Below are 21836 nucleotides of genomic sequence, written 5' to 3'. Positions count from 1 at the left end.
GCATCATTTTGTGATAAAAATTTCTCTGTGTTGCTTTGATCGTTTTACAATGTTTTATATATCAAAATGATTGCAATTTAATGTACAATACAACGAAAAAAAATTAACTCTTTAGCTTTAATCGTTTTGCTCAGAGCGCGATTTAAATACAATTATATATGAGATTTTGTTTTCGCGCTATCATATATCGCATTATTTATATATGATAATGATATTTTTTTCATTTCTGATGGTTGCATACTAAACTTCAGGCAATGACAAAAAAAGGAGCCAAAAATGAACTCTTAATCTTGAAAACTAAGTGCGCTGTGATTTTTTGAAAAAAAATATTTTTTCAGTTTCGGCGATCACTCTGAGAACCCCTCGGCATACGGGAGACGATTTTTATTATTCCCCTTCGGCATTAAAGGGTTAATATCATTTCAAAGTCATCTTAAACATTTTACCAGAGAGAGAGAGAGAGAGAGAGAGAGAGAGAGAGAGAGAGAGAGAGAGAGAGAGAGAGAGAGAGAATAACTCCTAGACTCCGACTCCTTCCCCTCTGCCAATTAGTATATCAAACTGTCATTTACTCCCCTGACCTCCTTCCTCCAAGAGAATAAAAAGACTGGGAATCGCTATTCTTCTATTAATCTTATTATTTGAAAAGTAGTTATATAGTAAATCATTTATTTATACTACAAAACAAATAAACTTTCGTGAGGGAGAGAGAGAGAGAGAGAAATATTATTGTTATTGTTTAATCTCATTAAACTTAATATTTATTTGAAAATTAGTACTGTATTATATTATTATTTTACCATAAAATGTAGTAATACCCTTAAAGATATACTGTATACAGTGGTACCTCGACATACAAAAGGCTCAACTTATGAAAAATTCGAGTTACGAAAGCAAATACGAAGATTTTTTTGGCTCTACATACGAAAATAGTTCAGGATACGAAAGGTTGTTGCTGTACTAGTCCCAAATTTTGCCCGGACCACCGAGAACAATTTTAAAACTTGCACGCTGCCAACTGAGTAGACTCGCCACCATCCTCCCGCTCTCCCATTGGTTCCTGATGCTAGTCACCGCCATAAGATCATGCTCTCCTATTGGTCAGCATCTCTCGTATCGTGCATCTACGTAGCGGCGTTCTTCTTCGGCCACTCAGCATCGTTATCGTACGCACGCCGAATTCGTTCGCTCTATACGATTTCTTTTATTAACGTAAATTCGTTAGTGATTTCGTTGTAGTACTACTTTATCGTGTTGTGTGAGAACTTTAGTACATACGTATACTACATAACCTAATTATGTACAGTATATACGTAGTCATGGGTCCCAAGAAAGTTGAATTTCACGGAAAGAAGAGGATGCTTTCTTTGGAGACAAAAATGGAGATTATCCAGAAATATGAAGCTGGCATGCGGTTGAGTGTGATCACTAAGGAATATGGCCGAAATCCGTCGACGATAGGAACCATCCTTAAGCAGAAGGAAGCCATCAAAGCAGCTACACCTTCTAAGGGCGTGACTATTTTGTCTAGCAAGAGGAGCCACGTGCACGACGAGATGGGAAGGCTGCTTCTTGTCTGGATAAAAGACAAAGAAATCGCTGGCGATACGGTAACGGAGAGGGCAATCACCCACAAGGCCAGCGCTATTTTCGGCGATTTGATTGCCCAGGCTGAAGACGACGGAGGAGAAGGGATATTGACGCCAACCCCAGACTTCAAGGCTTCTCATGGGTGGTTTGAAAAATTCCAGAAACAGACTGGCATCCATTCAGTGGTGCGGCATGGGGAGGCGGCCAGCTCAGACACGAAAGTGGCCGAAGCCTTTAATAAGACGTTCGACGAGATGACGATCAAGGAAGGGTACAGTTCTCAGCAACTCTTCAACTGTGATGAGACACGCCTTTTTTGGAAAAAAATGCCTCGTCGGATGTACACCACGAAGGAAGAGAAGCTACCCAGGCATAACCCTATGAAAGACAGGCTTATGCTCCCACTTTGTTCCAACGCCAGTGGGGATTGCAAGGTGAAGCCCCTACTTGTGTATCATTCGGAGACTCCTCAAGCCTTCAAGGCCCACAAAGTGCTAAAGGAGAAGCTTCCAGTGATGTGGAGGGCTTATGTGAAAGCCTGGGTAACGAGACTTTTGTTCACCGAGTGGGTAAATCTGTGTTTCGGCCTGAAAGTGAAGAAATTCTTGGAAGAGAGGCGCCTCCCTTTGTAGTACAATTATACAAAGCCTTCATGAGTTCCCATTACCGTGAAGAAGAGGACTCCATTAAGAAAATTATTTCTGAAAATGTATCCCCGACTGACGACACCAAGAATATCGACTTAATCACATATTACCGGAATCGGAGGACGTGCGACCTTATTATGAAAAATAACCCCTCTCCACAGGTACGAAAACCCCTGAAGCAGACGCATGTAGTGTACCGGTATACATGCCCAGTCCGCGAATGCAGCAGCGCCTACGTAGGTATGACTACCATGTGATTGTCGAAGAGACTCTCGTGCCACGCCCAAGAGGGGGCTATCAAGAATCACGCCAGTACCAAACATCAGGAGGCCATCTCCCGGGATGTCATCATACAGAACACGAAAATCATCGGGAAGGCCCCTGATGCCCGTCGGTTGCGCCTGCTGGAGGTGCTCCTCATCCAGCAAATAAAACCTACACTGAATACTACACAGGAAGAATTTCTCCTCCCTACGAGTATGAGAAGACCTGCCACCAACAATGACACCACCGATCACGACAACTCCACTGAAGACAACGCCCCCGAACGAGGTACTCCTGCAGCCGATGGAAATCAAATTAGCCGTGGCGTCCCACAGCGTAGCGCAACGCCCATCAACGATACAGCGCCGCTCAGGAGGTCCAGGCAGCTGCAGGATATGCTGCAATACAACCATCGGCTCGAAGAAAGTGGCTTGAGACCTGGCTCAGGCAACCAATGAAAACGAAGACTTACCGCCACCAGCCAATAGGAGACAAGCATGGGGCAGACCCCCTGCTGTCAACCACAGTTATAAGGAGGACGGACACCACACCAAGATCAGTCCACCCTCAGCTTCCCAGCCCGAGTATGTCTGGCAGCTCCAGACGAAAGCTCGCTTTAAGAGAGAGAGAGAGAGAGAGAGAGAGAAGAGAGGAGAGAGGGATTTTAGAGGAGAGAGAGAGAGCAGAAGGTGAGAGAGGAGAGAGAGAGAGGGAGAGAGAGAGACGAGAGAGAGAGAGAGAGAGGGAGGAGAGAGAGAGAGAAAATCGTTAATGACTTTGATGACTATGGTATCATAGTTTATCTGTAAAATTCAAATATATACACCTATTTTGACCCTGTATTTGACCATGACCTCTATAGGCGCTCCACTAGCCTGTTTAAGTAGCACGAAAAAAGCCGCTATTCGCAAAATAGAGAAGAATCTCTACAAGTGTAATGCTGCTGAAGTAGCCATTACTTTTAATAAAGTATTATTATTATTATTATTATTATTATTATTATTATGTGAAAATATTAATAAACATTTACACATGTACCATAGAAATTCTCTCATCTCAGTAAGAGTTAGAGAGAGAGAGAGAGAGAGAGAGAGAGAGAGAGAGAGAGAGAGAGAGAGACACACTCTCTCCCCTCCTGTCACATTACTTGATAAATATTTGACATCTGTTGGACCTCAGCTTGGTACCTGGGGTTCGAAAGAAAGATGCGTGAAGACAGGGATTTCCTTCATTCTTATATAATTTTTTAATTTATAAACTAAAATCTTACTAATTCACTAGAGTATTTTGAATGAATTGATTGCTCTTTGTATTAATATTATTTGAAAATTAGTAAATCATTTATTTATCATACAAAAAACATACACCTTGGTAAGAGAGAGAGAGAGAGAGAGAGAGAGGATTATTATTGTTAATATGTGATATTTAATTTTATTATACTTACTAATACAGTATTGATCAATATTAATATTTTAAAATTAGTAAATATTTTGTATAATAAAAATGTATTTAGTCATGAAAATAACATCACAAAACACTAATTAGTGATTATTTATCGTCGGAAAAACCCCCTAAATAGGCAATTTTCCCGCAAATAATGGGTACATATGGTCCACAGAGAAACCACGAATCCGTGATTCCACAAATCCAGAGAACGCGAATACGGGGACCCTGCTGTATATATATACAGACATCACACAAAAGGACTTTAGTGAACTAGATATGCCTTCCACAACTATGACTTCTTTGTACAGATAAAAAAGAAGAATACGCACATCAAAAAATAACATGGACAGTGAAAATTATTATTATTATAAAGGATTACTTTAATCCAGATCTCTGAGCCTAAGAAAGGCTCTTCTTGCACTGGTTTTCAGGAGAAGAATAAAGTCTAAAAGAAGCATAAAGAGAGGTCTTCAAAATTTTAATAACCAACTGGACATAATAAAACACTGAAGAGTACTTCATTTAACTTGTAATCTACAATTCTACATATGGAGTCTTACCTCAGGTGCTAAATATTCAGGTGTGCCACAGAAAGTCCTTGTAGTTGAGCCATAAGATATATCTTCTTTACAAAGACCAAAATCAGCTATCTTTATATGGCCATCAGCATCCAACAGAAGGTTTTCTAGCTGTAATAACAACAATTATCTTTAAATATTGTATTCAGTAATGGAAACAAGTATTCTGAAAAAAACACTTTACAGTTAGGTATTCCATCAAATACTACTTGAACAATATATGGCATGTAACTAAACAACACCAATTGGAAGGATTGATTACTTTAGTAATGGGAGAGGCACAAGTTTCCTCACGCCTCAAAACGTTTTAATGAAACAACAACAACCAATTATATCAACAATACGTAGAACCGTAGTACAGATATAGTAACACTACAGACTACTTACTGGTGTTACAAGGAAGGTTTTAATTAACTTAACAATGAAAAAATATTTTCCAAGGTTAAATCAAACTTATTTCAAGAAGGAACTGCAAACTTAGTAATGGTAACTGATAAAGAAAATTTTTTCTTGAAATCTTTTGGAAAGTATTGCACAGCCAACATAAAATTTAAAAAATTTTAGACTAAACTTACGTGAAACACAACCTTCACTAATTCAGTATTAAGATTAAAAGAGTCTAATAGCAAAACCCTCATATAATAACCTACTTAATGCTGTCTAGAGCAAAATACAATTTTACTTATGTCAAATACTTTTACCCAGGAGAAGTTTCATCTCAAATGTATGGCTTCTAATGAGCTTATTAACAGTAAAAATTATAAGATAATACAATATTACCTTCAGATCCCTATATATAATATTTCTTTCATGGAGATATCCAAGTGCTAGACATATTTCAGCACCATAAAATTTGGCACGTTCTTCAGGGAAAATACGTTCTTGATTAAGGTGAAAAAATAACTCTCCACCATTGACATACTCCATCACAAAACAAAGTCGGTCATTAGTCTGGAAGGAGTACTTCAGATACTGGAAACAAGAAAACATTAGCCCTTAGAACCAGATCTTAATGCTTCACTTATTACCTTAAAAGTAATGAATTCAAATCAAGAGCTTTACAATCTAATACTAAAATTGTTAATATGAACTTTTTCAAAATTATCAAATTGACTTTACATTTTACCCGTATACATTTAACCAGTCCTGAAAAAGATGAGATTTTTGGTTTTTTAGTCAGGTTCAACAGGTTTTTTTAAACTATATATTCTTTAATATTTACAGGTACAAAATGGCAATCAAACTTCTGAAGCCTGCACCTAGAGTGGCAATTAGTATCATCACATAAGGAGGCTGACAAGACAATATGAGTGAAGTCTACTGTGGAAAGGAAAATGTAAGAACACCTCGAGGTAAAGTACACAAAAAGGTAAGGAGTATAGACAACATAAATGACATTAGTATAGAGGATAAACTTGCAATTACTCATGTGCAAAAGGGTAACAATGCAACTTGCTTAAAGGATGGAGGGTTAACTAAACTGTCTGGGTGAAAAACTACTAAAAACAAAAAAGTATTTTTATTGTTGAAGTGTTTAAACAAGTGTGAAGTGAGAAATATTATTATATTGTAACGGCCAGAGCGCCGAGCGAATTCTGTTATTTTGTAAATCGCACTGAGAGACAGCTGGAGACATGAAAGCAGCAGAATGTGGCCAATCTATATGCATGATGAAGCAGTATGTCATCAAACCTTTCTCTGGTTCTATAAGAAAGAACTGAGTGTCAAACTCATACCCATTAAAGGGAAGAACTGCCTCAAGAAACAGGCCGTAAAGGTGAGATACAGGCCACAGAGCCACAAAACGAAAGAAAGACTAACAGCACAAAAAACCCTTGTCTAATCCAATTATAGAGTTGATAATTTTTTCATGCCCTAGATCATATGCAAGTGTCTCATAAAAGTATGCTGACAATCTCATCTCGCCCACTATACCTGATCACAATTCATTAAAGGTTCATGAAAAGTTAGACTAGTAACATCTCTGACATTTAAGTTCATAAAATTTTTCAAGACCTAGTTATAATTTCAACAAATTAAGACAGGATAGTTCTCCTATTGAGGCATAAAATTAAATACCCATTGTGCTTTCAAATACTACCGCATATTAGATTTTTAAGGGGGCCGGCTGGTACAATTAAATATGGGGGTATAGGGCAAAAAATGCAGTCATGAAAAAATTCATGGAGCTTCGTATGGCAGTGGAGAATGCGTATACGAAATATTTTATCAAAATTCCTCTTACTTTTGTATGTAACTCAATAAGCCAAAAATCCCAATTTTTGGAAGTAAATTGTATTTTTCCTAACTATACAAACCTAAGGTCCTTTACATAAGGAATTACTTTCGGAGTAGCTGGAATTACAGCCATTAAATTCTTGAACAAGGTGGTTAGGCAGTAACTACCGTGTGGCAGGCGGGTAGGCTAGCCTGTCCGGATGTAAACACTCCACTTTGCCTTTCGGCCCAGGTTCAGCCATTTACCTTCATTTTGCAACAAATTGGAAGTCTCTAGCACAATATTTTGATTTATGGTGAATTTATGAAAAAACTTTTTCCTTACGTCCACACGGTAACTCTTCCGAAAAAATCATAAATTTTTTCTTCCGATTGTCGTAATGTTTGTACCATTTTAAATTAGCCGTCACATAAAGTTTTATATATGGAAATGTGTGCAATTTCATGTAGAATACAACAAAAACAACCCATGGTTGCATCTTTTATCAGTTTTGAAATATTTTCATATAAATAACGATAAGTGCCAAAATATCAACCTTTGGTCAACTTTGACTGACCGAAATGGTAAAAAAACGCAATTGTAAGCTAAAACTCTTATAGTATTGTAGTAATATTCAATCATTTACCTTTATTTTGCAACAAATTGGAAGTCTCTAGCACAATATTTTGATTTATGGTGAATTTATGAAAAAAAAAAAACATTTTCCTTACGTCTGCACGGTAACTTCTGAAAAAATCAGAAATTTTTTTGTCCGATTGTCGTAATGTTTGCACCACTTTAAATTAGCCGTTACATAAAGTTTTATATATGAAAATGTGCGCAATTTCATGTAGAATACAACATTAACAACCCATGGTTGTAGCTTTTATTAGTTTTGAAATATTTTCATATAAATAACGATAAGTGCCAAAATTTCAACCTTCGGTCAACTTTGACTCTACCGAAATGGTCAAAAAATGCAATTGTAAGCTAAAACTATTACATTCCAGTAATATTCAATTATTTACCTTTATTTTGCAACAAATTGGAAGTCTCTAGCAAAATATTTTGATTTACGATGAATTTATGAAAACTGCAATTGTAAGCTACAACACTTACAGTCTAGTAATGTTCAATCAATTACCTTCATTTTGCAACAAACGAGAAGTCTCTAGCACAACATTTCGATTTATGGTGAATTTTTGAAAACGGCTTTTTTTTTACGTCCGCGTGTTACGAATTCATGCATCATTTTGTGATAATATTTTCTGTGTTGCCTTGATCGTTTTGCAATGTGTTATATACCAAAATGATCACAATTTAGTGTACAATACAATGAAAAAAATTAACACGTTAGCTTTAACCGTTATGCTCACAGTGCGATTTGTATACAATTATATATGATATTTTTTTTCGCGCTGTCATATATCCCAATATTTATATATGATAATGATATTTTTTTTCATTTCTGATGGTTGTATACTAAACTTCAGGCAATGACAAAAAAAGGAGCCAAAAATTAACTGTTAATCTTGAAAACTAAGTATGCTGTGATTTAAAAAAAAAAAAAATTCTGATTCAGCGCTTACTCGCGAACGTCACCGGCATACGGGAGACGATTTTTAAAATACCGCTTCGGCGTTTAAGGGTTAAGAGAAGATACTATTTGTATCGGTTACATACCTGTAAAGTTAACTACAGTTATGTGCCTACTACTTGGACAATTCAACTGATAACAGAAGCACGTCGCAAGATAAATATACATAGTATATTTGTAGGTTCCTGTACCTCTTTCATTATCTAATGAAGAAAGCGAAGGTGAAGTTTCCCAAAGGAAAACTTCTATGGTGATAACAGGATACCGAAGATAACTAGTTCAAGCCGAACTGGATGTTCCCAAAACAGTGGCACTGGAGAGGCATTCAAACTCTCGTTGCTATCCATCCTGAAGGGATTGACGTATGTTCGGTAAGATCCTAGGATTTAACCAAAAATATAGTCTCTCTGGTTTGAATTCCAAGGAGTAAACTCCACCAAATTCCTCTTATTTCCTAGTTTCATTCTGGTATAACCAAGAAGTAAAGGGAAAAATGAGAGGAGGATTGACTGTTATTGCCCGTTCTTCTCTATCCCGGGATTGACCGCATACTGAGGCAACAGACCGTCAGGCTAAGCCCCTCCCGAGATTTTCTTCCTTCAGCAGCAGTACTTCCTTCAAACACTAGAAATTCCAGGAATAAATGGCTTTCCAAGGAATTTGAGCATTTGGTGAGATTCAAGATTATCGTAGTAACAGTTACCAGGAATTCTTGTCTCGCCCACTCTGGACTTTGGTCTCGCCCAAGTGTTTGCAGATCGTAGAAGACAAACACTTGCAGAGTGCTAGAAATTCCAAAGAATTTCAAGCGCTCACCGAAACCCCCCCGAGCTTCGTCAAGACGATCATCAGGTGGTGGTCCTCCTGATTCCCGTAGAAATCGAGGAGGAATGGACAAGATCCTTCCTCAACGACAGGGACTTGCCTCCAGTAGGACCCGAAGGTACCTCCAGGAACGCAGTCCTCGACGTGGAATCCTACGGAGAACGCTCTGCAGGATCCCTCCCATTCACGTCGCCCCTCCCGGCTTAGTCGAAGGAAGAGAGGGAATAGGGGAGAAAGATTGGACGCTCTCGCAGCTCTAGCAGCCGGAGAAGCGAGTCACGAGCAGCCATCAACCTGCAGTGATGGCCGCTCCACGAGTTTCAGAAAATGTTACCAACTTGAGTAAAAGTTTTCCCGAGGAGGGTTACGAAACTCTTACTGTAGGCTAAATGTCTGCGGCCACCGTGACCGTCGTCTGGGTGGGGCCGAGTGTGCACCTGACAGGAGAGAGCCGATACTGTCCTCTGACGTGTCTCAGTCCTTGTCGAGGCCGAAATCTCTCAAGAGGACCAAAGGGGGAGCCTACACCGGTCTCTGCATGCGCGGTCCAGCGGGACCGTCACATGAACAGCTGTGATGGTCACTCCGTGAGTCTACAAAAGCATCATCATCCTCGCGAGCCCCCACGATCTTCTCCAACCACTTGAGCGTATGATTTGTTCGGTCCCAAGGACGAACCAGGCTTGTAGCCAGACCATAAGAAGCACATCATCATGGTCACTCCTGTTTGCCTCGTTCCTCCCGGTGTAGCCCGAGGAGGTTGAAGGGACAGGTGAGGGAGACATGATGCTCCTACCCTGCCTACTAGCAGAACCAGTAGTCTGGGAGGACTGCAGGTGATCACCAACCCGCGGTGGTGATCGAGCTGCAGGTCTGGACCAGCGGTCTCCTTGGGGAGAAGTGCTGGACTGAGGACGGTAGTGTCGGTCTCGTGCATCGGGGGAGCTGCTACCAGTCGTGTGAGCTGTCTGGTCCCGGTGGGAGCGACAGTCGGGTGACTGGTAGTGTCCACTAACGCAGTGAGAGCAAGCACTATCCCCTCGACGCGATACGGTACCAGAATAGGGGGGACCTCTTCCCAGTCTTGCATAAGGGGAGCTGCTACGAGCGCTCCTACTCTGTCTACCAACAGAACCGGAAGGCTGGGAGGACTGCATGCAATCGCCAACCAGCAGTGGTGATCGAGCTGCAGGTCTGGACCAGCTGTCTCCTTGCGAAGAAGCGCTGGACCGAGGACGGTAGCGTCTGTCTCATGCGGCAGGGGAGCTGCTACCAGTCGTGCAAGCCGTCCAGTCCCAGTGGGAGTGACAGTCGGGTGACTGGTAGTGTCCACTAATACGGTGAGACCGAGCACCGTCCTCTCAACGCACCATGTTACCAGGTCCAGCCCTACCAGGTCCGGTGACCAGGGGGGGAACCTCTTCCCAGCCTCACCACATGAATGGTCTGGTGGGAACGTCACATCAACCCTGGGTACCAGACGATCGCTGCGCGAGCGATTGCCGGTCTGGCGAGAGTCACCTGAGCGACTCTTACCATCCTTCTGCTCCATGCCTGGGTCCTGACGGTGAGCGTACTAAGCAGTCTGGACCTTGGCTGCACAATCACCCGTAGGTGACCGTACACTCGGTGATGCCTGCGAGCGAGCAGCCAAGACGGTTCCCGGTCCGGAGGTGGAACCTCTGGAGCAGGGAGAGGAGGTACCAAAAGTGGCTGGTACCTCCACGGTCCCCATCTTCATCCCTGAGGAAGGAGAGACAGGCCCCGTTCCCAGAGGAACAGGAGGACCAGCGAAAGACCCACCTGTCTCACTGGAGCGAGACAGACCCTTAGAAGTCCCTGTGCAAGACTTCTTTGGGGGGGAGGGGGGGGAGCCATCTTCTTCTTCCTCAGTTAGGGGGGCTTGGAAGTCGATGGGGAAGAGGTGGCAGAAGACGACGACGACACCTTCCTCATCTTCTTCGCCAACTTCCTCAAGATGGCAGAAGGTTCTCCCATCTAGGAAGGGGCTGTGGCAGCTACCAAAGCAGCAGGCCCCAGCGTGACCTGGGAAGGAGGACCCGACAGCTCGTCCAAGTCCTTGTCGAGGCTAAAACCTCTCAAGAGGGCTGGATGGGCAGCCTCCACCGGTCTCTGTGTGGATGGTCCCACGGGAACATCACGTAAACCCTGGGTACCAGACAATCGCTGCGTGAGCGATCGCCGGTCTGGCGAGACTCACCTGAGCGACTCTTACCATCCTTCTGCTCCGTGCCTGGGTCCTGACGGTGAGCGTACTCAGCAGTCTGGACCTTGGCTGCACGGTCACCCGTAGGTGACCGTACACTCGGTGACGCTCGTGAGCGAGCGGCCGAGGTGGTTCCTTGTCCGGAGGTGGAACCTCAGGAGCCGGGAGAGGAGGTACCAGAGGTGGCTGGTACCTCCCATGGTCCCCATCTTCTTCCGAGGAAGGAGAGGCGGGCCCCGTTCCCAAAGGAATGATGAGAGGACCAGTGGAAGACCCACCTGTTTCATCGGAGCGAGACAGACCCTCAGAAGTCCCGTGACGAGACTTCTTGGGAGGGGGGAGAGACCAACTTCTCTTCTACGGCAAAGCCTAAGGAGTCAAAGGGGTGGAGACATGAAAATATGATGATCTTGACCAGCTCTCTTCCTCTTCGATTCCTCCAAATTCTGCCAGACATCTACCATCAGGAATAGATAAACATCACAGGGCAGCGCGAAGCTTCGTCCAGTGACGTAACTCCAGGATAGTAGCGGTAAATGAATATGATTACCAACAGGGGATCAGTACACACACTCGAGGATCGGTTTCACAACATGATACAAGTCACAGGTACAATTCCAAGGTTAGGATAACCAATACAAAGAGCTATCCAACCAATCCTGCTGTAAACAAAATCACCACTGTTAGTCTGTAAAATAAGGAGAAAATTATTAAAGTAATACGGATACTCCTCTCGCATCCAGGGCCACCGCCCTCCGAAGTGAGAGGGGATCCCCCAAACACCAACACCACACGCCCCCTCTTCTACCTTCGTCCGATAATAAGTGAAAGGATGAAGAAGAGAAATTACCATAAAAACAAAACAAGGACAAACCTCTGAAGTTCCCCTCGGTAATTCCCAAGCATAAGCGTAATATCACTCACGTTAAATACGTGTCTCGTCCTCACGTTAAATACATATCTCATCCTAACATTAAAGGGCGAAAGAATGTAAATAAACAAGTAGAAAGACGGCTATAAAGGCTATCACAAAAAGTGGGTTTGTATATTAATTGAATTTAATATTAATATCAAACACCGTATATACATATTCATTTAAAATCAAAAATAAACCATAAAGATCCAACCGAAAAAAATTATCAACGACCAGTCAGCAAGAGCTCACAAACACATCTTCATCAGAAGACGGCAGAAAGCAAAGTGGAGTGTTTACATCCGGGCAGGCTAGCCTACCCGCCTGCCACACAGCAGTTACTGCCTAACCGCCTTGTTCAAGAACTTAACGGCAGTAATTCCAGCTACGCCGTGTCAAGGTAATTGCTTTATAGCAAAGGAAGATAAAGTTAAGGAAAATGCATTTTCAAGAAGTTCGGCAGCAAGAAGGCATTAGCGCATTGTGTTGGAGGTGCCTGTTCACATGATGGTTCTAGAATCGGCAGGAGTGTTGTGGAACTTGACTGACGCCGACGTGTCGTGAGAAAAGCCGCGATTTCTGATGCAATACCATCTAGATTCATCTAAGAAATTCAGTAATCTCGGGAGTCTGTGACGCTCGCCGTAGGCCTCGCCCCCAGAATGCCGTATAAATACGACGGACGAAGTAGGAGGAAGGAGAGATCATCAGTTAGTCACAGAGAGAGATCCTCAGTAAGAGCCACAGATCAGATTATCAGAGAGAGATCAGCAGCAGCAGAAATCATCCGAGAGAGATAAGAGAAAAAGGGACCGACGAAGGATCACAGGAAAAGTTGTCCGAGAGTTGGTTGGATTCTGGTCTAGCCATCTTCAGGAGTGGACGACCAAGTTATCTCGACGTTTAGCAGACTTCAGAGAAGAAAACATTCTGCTAGAGGTTTTGGGAAGTTCCTGCCCTTCAAGTATCAAGAGTAGACATTATTTTCTACAATACGGAGTCAAGAAGACATCGGCAACCGCAGTTCTCCTTTTGTGAAGCCATCCCTTTGAGTTGCCAAACTGGCCGGCAAGTACTTCCATTACCTCACTGTTCCCCCAGTTCATGCGGTGTAAGATTTTGCCTTTTTATGTAAATAGGAGATACCATTCTGCATTTACCTTTGTTAGTAAGCTTGTAAATAAACCTTTGTTGAGTTAGTTTCTTTCTATATTCGTATCCCCAGTTTCAACTGTTGGTGTTAGACATTTTTTTTTATTATTTCATATCGAACATGAAGCGGACCTCTCTCTGAGGCCGTAATTCCTTATGCAAAGGACCGAGGGTTTGTATATCATGTAGGAACAAACATTGATCCGTACAAGAAAATGCAATATTTCTTCTGTTATCGTAAATTTTGATAATTATTGTCAAAGAAATTGTGAGCAATGGCATCTGTAGAGATACCATGAGTCGCAGAAGGGAAGGGACATCAGCTTACTACCTTTCAGTGCGAGCACAAACCTCATGTAGTGTACACATTCGAGTTTCACCTCTGACATTCGCTTGCTTTAACGTATGTTTATCTTTGTTTCGGCAAGAATTTCATCATGCCAATGAGGAAAAGACAAGCAAAACATCTCGCTAACATACAGACGAAGAAAATTCGCTCTAGTATGATTACAGAATATCATAATATATGCGATATTAGCATAGTTAGTGAAGAGAGAGAGGGAGGGGTACGTAGTAAGGAATGCCCCCACTTGCCTGACGCACACGTCGCACAGTGCCCCAGGCTACGATCTTTGTGCAAAGGGATCTTCATTTATGATAAATAACAGGGTTTTTGTTTATTAATACCCAAAAAGGCATAAGAAATTCATAATTATCATGATTTATTAACATTCTTTGTAAAAAGAGAGTAAACGTTCAAGTTTCACTTCTGACATTCTCTTGCTTTTATGTTTATCTTTGTTTTGGCAAGAATTTCATCATGCCAAAGGGGAAAATACAAAGAAAACATCTCGCTAACATACAGAAGAAGAAAATTCGCTGTAATAAGCAAAGTTAATGAAGGAGAGAAAGAGAGAGAGTTGCGTAGGAAGGAGTGCCCCATCTTGCCTGACATAGTGCCTCAGGCTACAATATATGAGCAAAGGGATCATCATTTATAATTAAATTATGATAATTAACATAGTTTTGGTTTATTAATACCCAAAAAAGAAATATACATTCATAAAAATCATTATTTGTTAACACTGTCTTTATAAAAATACATACAAAGGAAAACTTTGAACACCCATATCTCAAAACTATACTTATTGACCTCAAATTCTATCTTCTCACTTAGGTTTAAAGCTATAGCATTGAAATTTGGTATATAACTTAGAAAGACATCATAGAACAATCAAATAGAGCCCTAGTTTCCAATTTATGTTTCGTCTTTTTTTTATAATTTTTTTCCTAATTTATAGGGTTTATTTTTATACCATAATGAAAAATTCATAGCTAGCAATAAAATTACTTTTAGAAAAAAACTTCATTTGATTGGAGGTCTACATCAGGTCTATATATGGTAGTAATCCCAGGACTTAATATCAAATATTAAGGGAGGAGATAGAATTTGAAAAATGATTATTTTGGGGTTAAATCACCCTGGCGTCACAAAACCGAAGGTCAGGGGCAAAAATCATATGTGGTTTGGAGATGTCCCAAGTCACCTTATTAAGTGGTATGAATGTCAAAGTCCTGTCCTCAAAAAATGGCATTAGCCGGCCGGCCCCCTTAAGCTACTGAATAAAGATACTTACCATCAGTACAGTCAAATGAAAAAAAATCATGTAAATCAAATTCTAAAAATATCTCTGACATGTGCCAGTGTAAACTTATGTTCAAACTAATTTTAGAGCCTCTAACTCCTTTGGCTTGTTTAAACATATATTTGTGATAAATTTCATAATTTAAGTATTGAAGACTACAATTTTTTTAAGAGAGCCTACACTTCCATCTTATCATTACAATTATTGTTACTAAAATTAAACACACCAAGTTAAAATTTGTAACTACTTACAAACTAAAAATTGAACAATGACAAATATTTCTCTCAGGGATTAGTTTCCAAAATTTTATATCTGTCACTGGTTGAAAACTAGACAACCTGTTGTTCTGCACTCTACATTCTGGGAATAAAATATTTCCAATTCAAAGCAGGGATAAAATACCTTTAATGTGACTTTCTGCACAGAATGAAAACTAACATAATCCAACAGTGGGTTTAATCCATTTTCATTTACCAGATTCCTTATCCCACAGTTTATTTATCTCCCATTATTGGTCACTGAGAGGAATAGGTGTATTTGATCTGATCAAAACAGTTACAAAACTATGTAAGCAGGGGCCCAATGTAGTTCAACATTTCTACAATACTAACTTCATACTATTTGTGGTATGAGAACTTTATCTGTTGGGCAAAATGATCTCTAGGACAATTTTCAAGGGCATCTAATGCACTTTTAAGTCACTGAATTACTGTGATGTCATACTCTCAATAATCTTAACTGCTAATCATATTGGCCATAACTATGCTGTGAAAACAGAAGCATTATCAAGCCAATAAAAATATTTTGCAACATTACATATTCAATCAATTTTCAAAACAGATAAACATTCAGAGCCATTAGTATAAACTGCTTAGAAGGGGCTTAGGATCTTAAATGTTCACACAAAAACTGTTAGATCTAATCAAAAGAATTACCTACTACTTAAACTTACCGTTAAAAAGGGATGATCTACTCTTTGCAACACTCTATTTTCTGTTAACGTATGTGCTACCTCATCCCGTTTAATGATAACATCTTTTCGAAGAATCTTGATAGCATAGAAATGGTTGCTACTCTGTGGGTTTAATAAATAGACCAGAGTTTAATGGTTTACACCTTATAAAGACAGCAAAATACACAAAGTATCCTATCACCCAAAACCTACTATTAAACTTGTAGCTTGGGTGCTTTGTCAACAATTCTTAAGAGCTGTAAGATTATATCTTTAATGAGTAATTTACTTTCTTACTGCTGTGGGAAGAAAAATAATAGTAATAAAAATAAAAAGCATAATAATAATATCACTATCTCATTACTAAGCATGCAACAATCTTCTATCCTGATGGTTAACTGGAGTCACAGAAGGAATCTTCTGAAGCTCCAGGTGTCACTTTCACTGCTGGCTGAAGGGGCAAGCAGGCACAAATTAGTATATATAGGTAGAAAACCCTCTTTGCCCTCTTTTAAGTGTGTAGTATACAGGTGATAGCTGTAGTAGCTGCATTCAATTTATATATATATAATTTTCTCTCTTTCTGATAATGGGTTTATTATAATTACAGTGAAATCCCCATTTTTCAGGGGGATGCATACCAGACCCCCACCTGTGAATAGTTAAAACCTGCAAATCTTGGAACCCCCCATAAAAATGCTTATAACTGCCTATATTGAAAGTTCAAATACCAAATGTATACCATAAATAACATTATACGTCAAATGTACCTTAAATTACAATCATATTACCTTACTAATCTTTGAGATTATATTATCAACATAATTTCAAAGGCATCTTAAACATTTGACCATTAAAAATATATAAATACAGCCAATAACAGAGAGAGAGAGAGAGAGAGAGAGAGAGAGAGAGAGAGAGAGAGAGAGAGAGAGAGAGAGAGAGAGAGAGAGAGAGAGATTAGTACATGAATGTTAGTTGGCAACATAACAGCTTGCTCCCCCTCCTATTATTAGTAAGAGGGGTTTAAGAGTTCTCGCCAGGAACATTGAGGCAAATCCAACCCTTACAGCATGTCAGCTTAAGGCTGAAAATCCTGACGTTGTTGCTAGGGCTTCTGTCAGGACTGTACAGCCGCGCTTACAGAAGGACCTCCATTACTCAAAGGTTAAGGTGCACCGCAAGCCGCTGATAACAGCCAAACATAAGAAGGCACGTGTCGCTTTCGCCAATTCTTACATGGGATATCAGCAAATGGAGGCAAGTTTTGTGGACAGACGAAGCTGCTTTCTTTGTTGCTGACAAAAAGGGGAAGCGTGTCTGGCGACACCGCACGTCTGATCCTCTCGACTCGAAGTACCTTGCCACGGCCGTAAAGTTTCCGGCATGTGTTATGGTATGGGGTTCCTTCGGCTACGGGGGTAAAGGATCACTTGTGTTTTTACCTAAGAACGAGACAGTAAATAAAGATTCATATTTCAAAATCCTAAACGAACACTTGGAAGACAGTTTTGAGAGCAGCAGGACTTCGATTTTCCAACAAGACGGTACTCCGGCTCATACCGCCAAACAGAACACTTTGGGCTTAGAGATTGCGGAATAGAATATATCCCCGACTGGCCAGGGATTTCCCAAGACATTTCACCCATTGAAAATCTTTGGGCAATCATAAAAAGACAGTTACAACATGTGGACACATCTTCCATCGAAAAGTTAACGGCAGCTTTACAACCTGCTTGGGACGATCTGGACGAGTCCCTCCTGCAGCGGATAGCAGATTCAGAGCCCAAGAGACTCGAGGAAGTCCGGAAACGTCGTGGCATGCCTATCAAATACTAGGGCAGGAGTTGGTTGGTATCCATTTCAAATTTTATGATGGTTGTTTTAATAATTGATTTTTCCTGAATATTTTTAGTTTGTTGTACTCGTTTTCTTCTTCCATATTCCCTACCATGCAAAGTATTATGACTGGTACTGTATATATACACATACATACAGTGGTACCTCGACATTCAAAATTAATCCGTTCCGAGGAGGCCTTTGTAACCTGAGCTTTTCGTACTTGAACCGCAATTTACATGTAAATTGCCTAATTCGTTCCAAGCCCTACAAAAACACACAAGTAAATTTTATAATAATGCTAAATTGACCAATAAACAATGAAAAACAACAATTTGGACCATTCAATACCTAACTTAATGCGGGCCCTCTCGCACTGTTCGACGTGGCAGGACACACACCTCGAACTCGACCGAGCATCCCAGATGCTAATTAACAATGGGTACTCGAACAAACTCGTAAACCGAGAAACTCGAGCCGCCCTTGACAAGTGGTACATGACGGAGGAAGAGAGAAGGAACATTCCGCCCCCAGAGGATATCAAACTTTTCTATAAATCCTTCATGCACCACCAATACAAGGAAGAAGAAGCAGCCATGAAGAAAATAATAGAAGAACACGTCCGCCCCATGGAGGAAGGAAAGAGAGTGTCCCTCATTATTTACTACAAGAATCGGCGTACGAAAGACCTCCTGATGAAGAACAACCCCTCCCCACCAACAGGAGACCCCCTGAAGCAGTCCGTCGTCGTCTACCGATATGTATGCCCCGCCCAAGGATGCCCTGGGATTTACATCGGCATGACGACGATGCGCCTGTCAAAAAGGATTTCCTGCCATGCCCAGGAGGGCGCCATTAGGCAGCACGCCCTTGTAGTACACCGCAGAAACATCACGAGAGAAGACATTGTCAGGAATATTAAGATCATCGGGAGAGCACCTGACCCACGACGTCTGCGTCTCCTAGAAGCGCTGCTCATCCTCAAGGAAAAGCCTCCCCTCAATACCACCCAAGAAGCGTTCCTGATACCGACGTGCGTGAGGAGGACCACACCCCTCCCCCCCCTAACGAAAGTACCAGCGCGCATGGAACGAACACCGGACATGAGAATAATACCAGGGGTGACGTCACGCAATTAGAAGCCAATCAAGAGGCTCCCGGTGATACCCCCTACCTGAGGAGGTCTGCAAGACTCGTCAACGCCCGCCGTATGAGTCACCTTCCCAGGAACCAATAAAAACTCGACCTGCCGGAGAAGTGCTCTGACCGTACTCAAGAGCTCGCAACACCACGATAAAAGGAGATGGACTCGCCACTGGAATTCAGTCCCTCAGCAGTTATCGCTTGATAATGTCCTGTCGATCAGGAGGAAACGTCGCGTGAAAGAGAGAGAGAGAGAGAGAGAGAGAGAGAGACGAGATGAGAGATGAGAGAGAGGAAGAGAGGAGAGGAAGAGAGGAGAGAGAGAGAATTGTATAAGCAACAATAAATCAAATGACTCAACCGAATTTTACCATGCCCTTTGGTGCGTTGCTTGCCAGTCTAAGCAACAACAAGAAAGCCGTCATCAGAAAGATAGAGAAGACTCTTTATAAGATTAATAGTGTTGAAGCAGCAGTCATTTTTAACAAAACATGTCTACGAGAGGGTCTCCTTCCGTAATACGTACTACTAATATGTACAACTTAGTACCTGTAAATAAAGTGTATTAATGCTTAAACACAAAAAAATATCATTATCATATATAAATACTGAGATATATGACAGAGCGAAAAAAATTTCATATATAATTGTATACAAATCGTGCTGTGAGCAAAACGGTTAAAGCTAACGAGTTAATTTTTTTTGTAGTATTGTACACTAAATTGCGATCATTTTGGTATATAACACATTGTAAAACGATCAAGGCAACAGAGAAAAAATATTATCACGAAACGATGCATAAATTTGTAAAACGCTGACATAAAAAAAAGATGTTTTCAAAAATTCACCATAAATCAAAATATTGTGCTAGACTTCCCCGTTTGTTGCAAAATGAAGGTAATTGATTAAATATTACTAGACTGTAAGTGTTGTAGCTTACAATTGCAGTTTTCGACCATTTCGGACGAGTTAAAGTTGACCGAAGGATGAATTTTTTGTATTTATCATTATTTATATGAAAATATTTCAAAACTGATAATAGCTACAACCATGGGTTGTTTTTAGTTGTAATCTACATGAAATTGTGCACATTTTCATATATAAAACTTTATGTAACGGCTAATTTAAAATGGTACAAACATTACGACAATCGGACAAAAAAATGTCTGATTTATTTCGGAAGAGTTACCGCGCGGACGTAAGGAAAATTTTTATTTCCATAAATTCACCATAAATCGAAATATTGTGCTAGAGACTTCCAATTTGTTGCAAAATAAAGATAAATGATTGAATATTACTAGAATGTAAGAGTTTTAGCTTACAATTGCGTTTTTTTACCATTTCGGTCGAGTCAAAGTTGACTGAAGGTTGAAATTTTGGCACTTATCGTTACTTATATGAAAATATTTCAAATGAAAAAAGCTACAACCATGGGATGTTTTTAGTTGCATTCTATATGAAATTGCGCACATTTCCATAGATAAAACTTTATGTAACGGCTAATTTAAAATGGTACAAACATTACGACAATCGGACGAAAAAATGTATGATTTTTTCGGAAGTTACCGCGCGGACGCAAGGAAAAAGTTTTTTCATAAATTCACCATAAATCGCTTGTGCTAGAGACTTCCAATTTGTTGCAAAATGAAGGTAAATGATTGAATATTACTAGAATGTAAGAGTTTTAGCTTACAATTGCGTTTTTCGACCATTTCGGTAGAGTCAAAGTTGACCATAGGTTGAAATTTTGGCACATCATTATTTATATAAAAATATTTCAAACCTGATAAAAGCTACAACCATGAGTTGTTTTTTGTTGTATTCTACATGAAATTGCGCACATTTTCATATATAATACTCCATGTAACGGCTAATATGAAATGGTGCAAAAATTATGTCAAAGTGACGAAATAATTTCTGAGATGTGTCGCTGATGCTTTTTAGTGCGAGGAGAAAGAATTTCGCGCTTGCGCGCCCGGGTAACGATTATAAACAAAACAACGCCTTGATCCAAGCTCCCAGCATCCCCCAAGGCGCGTGATTCAAAAGTTTTTGCCTAGTAGGCCTATAACTATTTTTCCGTGAATTTAAAAAAAAAAAACTTTTTTATATCGACGTATATACGTCCAATCGGCACCCAACAGACAATTTATATCGACGTTTAATATTTCCAATCGGCGTTAAAGGGTTAGTGTACATGGTATACAAGAAATACTGTAAGTACATACGTACATATGTAGTAAAATGTGGAAACTTACTTTTCGAGTGAGGCTATCTCCGAAAGTGGCGACAGAGGAGGAGGACAAACGGCAGAAAACTAGTTAGCACGTACACTTAACTTTACGAAATACATTAACAAATGGCACAAAACCGTAACACTTAACTTTACAAAAAAACTTTAAATTAAATTTTTTTTTTTTTTTACTTTTTTTTTACTTTTTTTAACTTTTTTATATTTTAGGTTTGTTACAAAATTTCAATTTCTTCACCACCAAATGGATGCCAGTCCGTTTACGGAATTTATCAAACCACCCGCGAGAAGCCTTGAAGTCTGGGGTTGCCGTCGATGTCCCTTCTCCTCCGTCGTCTTCAGCCGAAAATAGCGCTGGCCTTGTGGCAGATTGCCATCTTGGTTATTGTATCGCCAGTGATTTCTTTGTCCTCAATCCATAGAAGAAACAGCCTCTCCATTTCATCATGCACGTGGCTCCTCTTGTTGGACAAAATAGTTACGCCCTTAGAAGGTGTAGCTGCTTTGATGGCTTCCTTCTGCTGAAGAATGGTGCCTATCGTCGACGG

At 40.5% G+C, this 21836-nt stretch overlaps 1 protein-coding gene across 3 annotated transcripts in view; it reads right to left on the bottom strand.

The window, feature by feature from the left end:
- The window catches only part of LOC135197973 (RAC-alpha serine/threonine-protein kinase-like), a 174109-nt gene that overhangs the window by 67112 nt on the left and 85161 nt on the right, over positions 1–21836 (bottom strand). For all 3 annotated transcript variants that reach the window (XM_064225286.1, XM_064225287.1, XM_064225288.1), the window contains exons 6-8: positions 16056–16178; positions 5306–5497; positions 4508–4636 (exon numbers count right to left, since the gene is read on the bottom strand). In XM_064225286.1, the coding sequence (XP_064081356.1) occupies positions 4508–4636; positions 5306–5497; positions 16056–16178 (444 nt within the window). The remainder of the gene's footprint in view (positions 1–4507; positions 4637–5305; positions 5498–16055; positions 16179–21836) is intronic.

Source organism: Macrobrachium nipponense, chromosome 21 (assembly GCF_015104395.2).
Source record: "Macrobrachium nipponense isolate FS-2020 chromosome 21, ASM1510439v2, whole genome shotgun sequence".
Classification (NCBI taxonomy): Eukaryota; Metazoa; Arthropoda; class Malacostraca; order Decapoda; family Palaemonidae; genus Macrobrachium; species Macrobrachium nipponense.
The sequence above is the reverse complement of the archived record's forward strand: the minus strand, read 5'-3'. Positions and strand labels throughout refer to the sequence as shown.